This window comes from Prunus persica, chromosome G4, assembly GCF_000346465.2.
Source record: "Prunus persica cultivar Lovell chromosome G4, Prunus_persica_NCBIv2, whole genome shotgun sequence".
Taxonomy (NCBI): domain Eukaryota; kingdom Viridiplantae; phylum Streptophyta; class Magnoliopsida; order Rosales; family Rosaceae; genus Prunus; species Prunus persica.
In genome coordinates, this window is record NC_034012.1 from 15,638,593 (window position 1) to 15,649,602 (window position 11,010).

General features: G+C 39.4%; 1 protein-coding gene across 1 annotated transcript; it reads right to left on the reverse strand.

Moving 5' to 3' along the window:
* LOC18779114 (cytochrome P450 71D11) lies at positions 7,318-10,491 on the reverse strand. Its single transcript, XM_007214685.2, has 2 exons — positions 9,533-10,491; positions 7,318-8,079 (listed from the first exon to the last, which is right to left on the reverse strand). The coding sequence occupies exons 1-2, from the start codon at positions 10,439-10,441 to the stop codon at positions 7,444-7,446; spliced, it is 1,545 nt and encodes a 514-aa protein (XP_007214747.1). The 5' UTR covers positions 10,442-10,491; the 3' UTR covers positions 7,318-7,443.

The window sequence follows — 11,010 nt, forward strand, 5'->3', positions numbered from 1 at the left end:
AGCTGAGCCTCTGGTTTTATAGAAAATTTTGGCAAGATAGACATGCCACGTGGCTTGATTTGATTGGATGAAAATCTTATCTGACATTTGAACCCAAATTTATCTGAATTTTAAATTTTGAAATTCATCTGAAATTTGAACCCAAAAATTTATCTGAAATTTGAATTTTGAAATTCATCCGAAATTTGAACCCAAAAATCTTATCCGAAAATTTTATCCGATTATGAATAGTCTTGACACGTAGGATCCCAGAAATCTTACCCGAAAATATTATCCAAATTAATTATTTTCATTAAAAAATTTGTGAAAAAAATAAAAAAATGAATAGTAATTTCCCTTAGCCATGGCAATGGGAGGAAACACAAAATACTATTTGCAAGGGCAACCACTATTCATATGAATAGTAGCTGCCCTAGCTCCCCCCTTGCCATGGCTAAGGGCAAATAGGTGGAGTTGCTTTTAGCCTTTTGGGGTGGACATGCTCTAAGAAGTGACTCTTTGCGTGCACTGCATGCAATCTCCAGCATTACACAAGACTCTTCTAATATTTGTGTTTCAAAAGAAGCAAAGCTCCCACTGGAGAATTGTTTGGTAGCGTAGAAGATATGCATGTGTTGTCAATTTGGCATGTCATTAACAAGGTGTTCATGTGTTGTGAATAATCATAATACTATTTGACTAAGGTTGACATGTTCATATATTATCAATAATGGTTGGAATTTTTTGGGTTGATAAAAAAATTATGGAAAAGATTTTTTGTGTAATTGAGTCTGACCATTATAGGGACTAAGTTCAGGTGAGCCCATGTGCACAATAGATTAGGATATCGATGGTATAATTTTCAATTGGGTGATTTGGGCTAGGCAATCAATGGTTCAGGCAAGATGACTAGCAAAAGGGAAATATGAGATGACTGAAAAATTGGCGTTTGGGACCAAGTGGTATAAACATGATATGGGACATGCGAGGTCTGCTTGTCCAAATATATGAATTAACAGGGTAGATGAAGAGCATACATGCATTATTATCATTGAGACGATATTTGGTTGTGTGATTGCAGTCACTTAATATAGTTATATCGATTTATTGTGGTAAGGTTTATGTCCCTACGGAGTTGTAGTTTCGCTCACCCGTTCATAGACCTTGCTGGTTTAAAACGAAAAAGACGGATGGTAGGCGAGCTGAGGTTGAATTAGATGCGAGTTGGCATATGCTTTTTATTTTTATTTTTATTTTTTTTTCTAGTACACTTGTAAGATTTTGAAGCAACTTTATAAGAGAAGTTTATTTTAAACCATGTTTCGGTCTTTCTATTTTACTTTATTTTCTCATGACGCGAGATTTCTTCCAACCACTAGGTCCGGGGTGTGACAGGAAACCATAAATTGGAAAATTTAATAAAGAAATGAAGTAATGGGAATTAGCTCAACTAGTCCCTTTAGTTAACCTCATCTCTGATTTTGAGGGTATTGAATTAAGAATACTGACGTGAAATCTGTTGTGCAGAACACTCAAAAACCTTGTTTTCGATAGACAATACGACACATACACAAAAAACTGCAAGAAGAATAAACACACACAAGAACATAGATAAAGCAAACATACAAGAACACAAAGATTTGTAAGAGGTTTGGCACCGTGCATATGTCCTCTTTAGTGACTCTCTTGAGAAATATCACTAGAAGAATAGGAATAACTTTGGTAACAATGAAGAACCCCCTCTATTCTTTCAAACCCTAGGTCTTAATTTCTCACATATCTTCACTCAAACCATTTGATGCCCTTGTAAACTTCTCAAGTTCTCTATTGGGATCTCTATATCCTCAATTCTCTAACTTGAGTTCTCTCTCTTAAGAATTAACCTAGCCTTAAAAGTCCTATTTATAGTATATAGGACTTGGGTTACAAGTTTACTAGGAATAGGATTAAATTAGGCTAAGAAACCCAAAAAAAATTAGCTTAACACATCAAAAACACCTTGCACCCATTGAAATTGGGATTTCCTGTCACGAATTGATCATTCGACTGGAAAATTTTGACTGGTTGGTTGATCAAGCCGACTGGTTGTCTGCTGCTGTGTGACTTATTATGTAACAACCCGATCCTAAATTAATAGTTAATTATTAATTTATTATGGTAAAAGACTATTATACCCCTAGAATATTTTATTAGGTTTAAAGTTGACTTTTTGACTAGAAAGGAATTTGGGCATTTCAATTGTACCGTTGCGTAGAGCACGTCGAGATGAGTCCGTAGACATGTAGTGGGCTCAAATCCGAGTTGTAACGAGAGAGATACACTCAAAATACGTTGAGGGGCAAAATGGTAATTTGTCAGGTCAGATTTTAAAACCACTCTCTCTCCTCCGTGCGCATTCTCTTTCCTCTCCCCAGACTGCTCTCTCGAGCGAAATGGACCGGCCACGTTTGGCCGGTGTCTGGGCTGCTCCGGCCACACCAGGTCATGGGACCGGTCGAGAAATGACCAGCGCCAGCTGGTGAACTTGTCTGGGCCGCCATGCGCCGTCACGAGCCGGAGAAGACAGGTTCTTCTTCAAAATTTTAGACGTTATTTTCGGCAGCTCCGACGACGGAATCCATCGATCCATGTATGGTTTCTTACCTACTCTACGAGCTCTAGCTGGTAGTTGGGTAGGTTTTCATCAATTCGAAGCATAGATCGTTCGATTATTGAGTTAGGGTTCGACAAATTTTGGGATCGCAATTCCGGCCACTTCAGGCTTGTTTTTGGGGTAGGTCCAAGAACAAAAGTGGCTCCAAATCATGTTATGAACGTAAGGTAGGAGGTTGGGCTTATAATCTCAAGGTTTTCCGGTCATCGAAATTGATCAAGCCACCCACGCGCTGCCAGCTCGTGTGGCGGAGCATGGGCAGCAGGTGGTGACCACTTTCAGTCCTAGAATGATCCCTTAGTCCTCACAAGCACGTAAGTACTCGCGGATTTCAAGTCAGATAACGTTTGAACCTCAAACGAATCTCGCCTAGTGTGCGATTTCCGGGTTCAATATGTTTGAGCCATCGGATCGTAATCCTTTTCGGATATGTTGATCTAGATAAGTCCAGGACCGTGTAGGATTCGAAAGATCATAAAACGGAGTCCCAGATACTCTGAAAATGCCAACCCTAGGGCTGGGTTTACAATAATTGTCCCAATCATGCAATCGTGAGTAATCCAACCGTCCGATCGAGACCGAACTCTAGGGACATGTGTCCTAGGCATATTGGAACCTTTAAGAGACTCCTGAACCATGTGGTGTGAGGTTTGCGGCCCAGATAAAAAAGGGGTATCTATGTAGCTTGCGAGGAATGTGTCTAAGGCTTGCGAGGATTGCTGCCCGGATAGAAGGGGTTTTTCCGAGGCTTGCGAGGAATGAGGCTAGGGCCTGCGAGGGTTGCGGCTCGGATGAAAGTGGTATCTCCGTGGCCTGCAAGGGTTGAGGCCCGGCCTGTGAGGATGGAATTGACAGTATTAATGGAATTGATGGATCCAAAATGAGGGTACGCCTAAGTGGAGAGAATTTCAGTTTCGAGATGTTCTTAAACTAAAAGAGAGGGGGTTCAGAGTATGGCATAGTTATATTCAGCGTATGACTGATATGAGTACTAGAAAGAACTACGTGTGGCTTAATCCCTCAGTAAGGGTACGTAGGCAGCCTGATGTTACAAGGTGCAGCCACGAGTTGGAGTCTTTGGGTTTGCTAATGTACTATTGATATTCTGAAAGTTGAGGTGAACTTATTTTGCAGAATGATTTATTTGATTGGTTGAGGCCTGAGGCCAGAATGATATATTGTTGTTGTCTTGGATATAATTTAATGCATGCTGGCAGTTGGGTTATATGTATGTATATTTATGCTTGTTTTAAAGGTGAAAATTTTTTGGGAAATGTTCAACTTACAGGGGAGACTCTGCTGAAAGTCGGACTTGAATTTCATTTAGGTTTGGTATAAAAGGGCATTTTGGTCATTTGTGCCCGGCACCCGCCAGGTGTCGGACATACGCAGGGTTCGGCTCGGATTCCAAAGTGGAATTTGGGTCGAGTCCTTTCATATTCTCCTCTGCTGCTTGCTGCAGTCGCTGCTTGTCTCGTCTTCTTCCTTTCGCATCATACTAAGCCAAATCACAACAATCTCCATCCTGGCAAATCATCAATCACCCATGAACAATTGTTGACCTCTAGAACCTCTTCAACCATTTGGAAACCATTCTAGTAATTTCCAAGTGCTCCACCATGGCAAGAAACCTCTTGCCTTAATGCACCTTAGGTGTGTAGGTGCTCTACCCAAGGTAAACTTGGGTAACTCGAACTCTTATGTAGAAATGAGACCCCCCATGCAGAATTCCTTGCTTCTTGCCTTCCTAGAATCTTGAATTCTTGACATACCTTGATACACAAACCATATACCAAACCTTGTTCTATAAATCCCCACGTAGCTGCCAACTTTGTTCTTGGATTCATGAACTAATTCTTTACCGAAATCCTCCCTTTTCATCAAAGCACCCATCTAACTTTCCAGCTTCTTGCTCTCAAAAACAACCTGAAACGTAGTTGAATCTACCTTTTCCTTCCCTTTAAACCCTTGGGACAGTTTCTTGGGCCTGGACTGTGCTAATGATGATGCCTTCACCTCAAGATAAGAAGTATCTCTTTGATTGCCACTAACTCAACAACATTCTCGTCATTATTCCTTGTCTTGCCTTCATATTTGTGGACTTTGTCATCCAACACTATAACTTCTGCACCACAACTTCCCCGATACACTCTTATCTGTAACCATCACAAGTTCATCATTAGCGTCATCAGTAGACATGTTGGCTGCGCTTGCACTTTCGACATTCTTCAACTTGTTCCGCTTCTCCTTCCATATCAGACAATTCCACTTTCAATGGTCTATAGACCCACACTCGAAGTAGTCATCCATGTCCTTGGATCTAGAATTCCTACCATTGCCTTCCTTGCCCTCGCGCTTGCTTGTACAACCCCTCTCTAGACTCACATCTTGAGGGCCCTCTTTCGAACATTGAGCCATTCTGTGGTGCAACATCACGTCTTGATCAACTTCCTCAAAATTCAGTGTACTCTTGCAGAACATCAACGTCATGCGAAAGTGCTTATAAGACAGAGGCAAGGATATCATCAACATTATTGCCTTATCCTCCATCTTATAAGTCTCATCTATCCTCTACAAGTCTGCAATACACCTATTAAAGGTGCTATAATGCTCCATGACATTTCCACCTTCTTCCATCCAACGATTTAGGAGCTCTTTCTTCAAGAAGAGTTTGTTTGACAGTGATCTCGCCTCAACATCTGTTCGAGCTTCTCCTATGTATGCTTTGTGGTGTCTTCAACCACATTACTCTACACTTCATCTGTGAGGTAATTCTTGATGGACCCCTTAGCAACTCTTCGAGCACGTCCTACTCCTCTGTTGTCATGGTTGTCGACCTGTTCTCCTTGCCTACCAAGATGACAATTAGACCTGCTCGGCTAGGGTATGTTTCGTTATTCTTTGTCATAGGGTGAAGTTCTCCTTGTTGGTGAATGCCTTCAACTCGATCTTCATACTAGCTGGTTGTGGTAGCCTTCTTGTCGCCTGCCATTTCCAATACACAAACACTCTTAAAAATATAAGAGTCTGGTGCTCACCTACAACTCTGATACCACTTGTTGGACAAAAACACTCCAATTCCTTGTTTTTCAATGGATATACAACATGCGCACATAAAACCCCAAGAAGAATAAACACACAAACCGTGAAGAGAGATAAAGGAAAAACATCAGAGTTATGAAAAATTATGTAGATATTGTTGTGATTTGGCTCACCCTAATGCGAGAGGAAGAAGAGGAAACAAGCAGCGGCTGCAGCAAGAGGAGCAACAGAGGAAAAAAAGCCACGCAATAGTAGGCGACTAGTCGACTTAAGCAATGGATCAGTTTTTTTGATTTCTTAGTAATTTAATAGGGTTTAAATTTCCTATTTCTAGTAAACTTGTAACTCAAGTCCTATACACTATAAATAGGACTTTTGGGGCTAGGTTAATTCTTAAGAGGGAGAGCTCTAGTTAGAGAACTCACGATAGAGAGATCTTAGGAGAGAACTTGAGAAGTTTACAAGATATAAGTTTTTCTGTTTTTGGAATCTAGTCTCTGCATGAAGAAGAGCTTTTGAGATGAAGAATACCGGCTTCTAGGCACCTAGCTCTTCCTTGATGAGAGTTGAACTACCTAAAACATCCGATATGACTTGATAAAGGAAAAGTTCCTCCCTTGATTTTAGCTTGGATAACAACTGTATGGGCGATAAGGTTTTTTGTTGAATATGTTGGATAAAAGTGAAATATAATTGAATCGCGATACGCAAGGTTCTTGTTTGGGGCTCACCGTTGTTGCATCCCTTTCTTCTACTTTATGTGCAGTCATATAGACTATGTAGTCCAAGCAATAACCTTGCTTGACCAATTCCTGGGAGATCCACGGAAGGCACAATAATGTTTGGATGTCTTCTTCGATGGGTTTTGCTTAAGAGGAGGCAGCCTCTGAATTTGAACAATAAAATGAGATGGAAAATAATTCAAAATAAATAGTAGCATCAAAGTTTAAATAGTAATTGATATTATTGACAAATGAACCTTAGAGAGGTTAACCAACTTCGTGTTATCTTAACTATTATCCTTAATCATCTTAATGATAAAATTTAAAAAATCTAAACCTTTCCCAGTACCATACAATACCCTTGACCTTGTTGCAAATATGTAGCCTCCATTGACATTAGGGAGAAAGTCGTTTTTGGGCCCCCGCTTGCTCAAACAAGTTTTGATGCCTTTTGGCCTAGAATTTGCCACAAAATGGCACAATCTAAACCGGCATGTATGCAGAGCTCACTGGCATTTGACTAAATTGAGGGGTGTTTGGTGCCACTTTCCTCCTCCAGGATCCCCATGTGGTTAAAGTGAAGCTGCAGAGTGATTTCTCCGGTTCCGAAGTCCTATACCGCGTGCCCTCTGTTCTGGTAATTGACTATAAAATTGTTCTCTGTGTGTGTTTTTTTTTGTTTTTTTTATGGTTAAGATCAGGATATCAACCAAACAAAAACAAAACAAAAACAAAACAAAAAAAAAAAACAAAAAGAGAAGTCCTAATATACCAAAAATAGCAGAAAAGTAGAACAAAACGAACAGTAAATTATCCAAACCCGGCACTGATTAGGCATGCAAATTTACGAAATGGAATTTTGGGAAACTCTCATCTCATTATGCAGTTTTGGTGTTTGTGTTTCTGCTAATTTACTCATGATGATAGAAAATGCATTAATATGCATGGTTCTTAATTAAATACTGACATTAGGCCTTGTAGTTCTTACAACATGAGATAAACAAACAACGACGATTACTCTGAGATAAATACAAACAGTTAAGCATCTTATACTTGGGATTTTTCAGTAGACGGAGGATGATAAGGAATGGGAATCAAGTGCAGATCGTGTTTTCTTTTGACTGTAGCGCCAAAGGCCTCAGTCATGTCCAGGTCCTCATGCTTCATCCCATTGGGGAGTTTCCAATCAAAATGGTATAACAACAATGCAAGTGGGAGCTCAACGCTGGCCAGACCAAATGACACGCCAGGGCACATTCTCCTTCCAGCACCAAATGGGATATATTCGAAGTTTGTTCCCTTGTAGTCAATCGAGTTATCGAGGAACCTATTGGGATTAAAGCTCTCAGGCTCATTCCAGTAATTGGGATCTCTACCAATTGCCCATGCATTCACAATTACCTTGGATTTCACAGGTATTTCATATCCATCAATCTCACATTTCTCTCCGCATTCTCTTGGAAGTAACAGGGGACCCGGAGGGTGTAACCTCAGTGTCTCCTTGATAACTAAGTTTAAATATTTCATCTCTCTAATGCATGTTTCATCTACCTGTCCTTTTCTATTAAACAGTTCCCTCACCTCATTCTGTGCCATGTTCATTACTCTTGGATTTTTTATCATTTCTGCTATTGCCCAGTCTACGGCTGTAGATGATGTCTCACTCCCAGCAGCAAAAATATCCTGAAAGTAATTAATTTATTAAATGATCAAAAACTAGTTTCCTCTATGAATTGCAAACAATTCTAAGTAAATAGAAAAATATTATAAATAATCTTAAAAGAAGAAACCATTATTCATGTACCCAAGTAAGCTCATTCACAGGTTATAAATGTTGACTCGTAAGAGTGTCATAAATATTAGGTAATGATTATGGAGAACAATAGACACATGTGAAACACTCTCATCAGTAAATCACTCATCATGAAAATGCTGCACATTGGAGTTTCAATCAACAGTTTAAGATAATGTATGATTAGAATGCAGGAAGAGTTATTTAACCAGCTTTTTCAAGTAGATAAGTTGTTATATGGTTTCGAATAAAAGAGCACAATGTTGTCCCTTGTACTTGAAGAACTAGTTGTAGAAGCTTTGGACGGCTGCAGGGAATGATGTAAGGGATTAGCTGAATTTGCTTAACTAGATTATAGCTCAATTTTTTGGTGTCTGTAGAGGTAAGTCGATGAGAAAGACCAGCCTTTTTTTTTTTCTGGCCTCCTTGCCAACACTGTTTGAATCTTTGGTGACTACACTACTTGTAGTGTGTCTACAACGCGGTTTGTGCCATGGTTACTCTTCTAAGGATGAATGTTGAAGGAAATAAATGGTACTTTTGTGGTCATCAAGAACCAGAAAATATTACCAGTACGCTGAGACTGATGGAGGGCCATGTGTGGAGACAGCTTGCGAAACTACTTCCAATGCCCAATCACTTAATGATTCTAGCATAGCAAGGAATAAGCCCAAGACAGATGCTAGGAAACCTATCAGGTTTCAAGATGAGAATATTCAATAACTTGGGAACTCTACGTTTGTTGGGCTGGGACCTAGGACTTGCTGTCAGTCATTAAATATGGTTTTAATCTTCCGTTTGAGATTATCTCCTATAAGTATGTTGTATGGACAACTCTTGTAATCCAATTTTGAATAAAAAACCATTGAGTTACCTGTCAAAGCATCTCTTTTAGCTTGTATCTTGTTATTCCAATCCCACTTATCAGAGACCCAAGATATCCCTTCACCATCGTAGCCAAGGTTACTTGACGTGGTCGACATGATTGGAAGATATGGTGAGGTGACACAACTATTCAGTCTCACAATGACGGTGAAGTTAAAAGTGAAGTGTCATATCTACATTCCCATAAGTTTGAGGCCTATTTAAGTTTGTGAGGTTGGGTTAAGTCCAAACCAGACAATATTTGACTGTGTGGATGCAGATCATTACATGTTACACCAGAGACTAAACCACCCCAAGGTGTATGGTTCCAAAGGGTTCGATACCAAAGCAGATAATAGTTGATTGATGTCATAGATTAAGAAAAAAATTGATATAGTTTTTGGAGTTAAAAAAATTGAAATTTGAAAAAGTGATTTGACTTATTAAAGCATGATATCAAGGGAAAGTGTGTGTACTTACAAAGATAACTGCTTTGATGTTCTCAGTAGTTAGGGAAAACTCAAGCTCATTTCCATGATCATGAAATTTAAGGAGAACATCTACCAGGTCTTCATCTGCTTCACCCTCGCCACTTTTTGTATTGACCACATTCCTTTGATGTTCTTTGATGATGTTTCCCATTATCTTGTCAGCTTCTTTATGCAGCCTCTCAAGTTTAGGCCTCATTCTACTTAAGAGATGAAGCAAACTGACAGAAGGAAAAATATCTGCAAGAGCGAATCCAGATGCTGCCTTTACAAATTCCTTCACAATGTATATGAATTTTTCTTGATCCCTGGTCTTTTTACCAAAGGCTGTTCGCGAAGTGATGGTATATGTCGATGAGTAAATTTCCTGAGTAAGATTGATAGGTGATCCTGCTCTCGAGGCAATCCATTGAATGAGATTCACTACCTCTTCTTCTCTAATAGGTCGGAAAGATTGAACACGTTTTGTGCTTAAAAGCTCTAGCGTGCAAATTTTTCGTAGTTGTCTCCAGTATTCACCATATGGTGCAAAGCCAATGTCTGTAGAGCCGTAAGACAAGATGTTTGCAGCAAGAATAGTGGGCCTGGATGCAAAGATAAGATCATGGGTTTTCATCACCTCTTTGGCAAACTCTGCTGATGAAACTACTACAGCGGAAACTTCTCCAAGCTTTAGGTGCATTAGCGGTCCGTATTTCTTGGCCAAGTCTCTTAGTCTATGATGTGGAAGAGAGCCAGCGAGCCGGTGCAGGTTTCCTATAACGGGTAGCTTCCATGGCCCTGGCGGTAGATTTGAGGCTGAGTAATTGGTTTTGCCTCTGATCTTCCCTATTTTCAGTACCATGATCATAAAGAGCAAGAAGGCTAACAGGACTTGGAAGGAAGGGCACTGAATCTCCATGTGGAAAACAAAGGTTACTTTGGATTATTGTGGCTTTTGGTGAACCTTCATGCATTTGACATCTATGTATAAGAAATGATTAGTATCTTTTTCTTTTAATTAATAATATTTAAGAGCTATTTGTCTAAGGATGGCTGTTCTGTGATAGTTGTCTTAAGGTCTAGTATTATTGCTTGAAATAAATATTTTATCAGAGGTAGCTTTGGAGCAATCAATTTACTTGAAATAAATAGTATACAAAACAAAATGTCAATGCTTTGGTCAGATGCACGCGTTCTAAGTCTGATTGGTTTTGACAAAAAATATAATAAAAATCTGATTGGTATCCTTTTCCAGCGGTCCTTAAAAATTAACAACCTCAATTAACAAAGGTGAGATCGTTCCACATTTTCTATTTTCTTTATTTTCAAAGGATAACTTGGAATCTCGAGGATATATAAATCTTTATTTTCAAGGGGCTCTGCCAAGTGTTTGATTAGTCCAAATATAGTACATTGCCAGAGTTAATAACAGTGGAGTTAAGAATTTGAATTGAATCAATTATTTCTTGACCTCACGAGTATCAATCA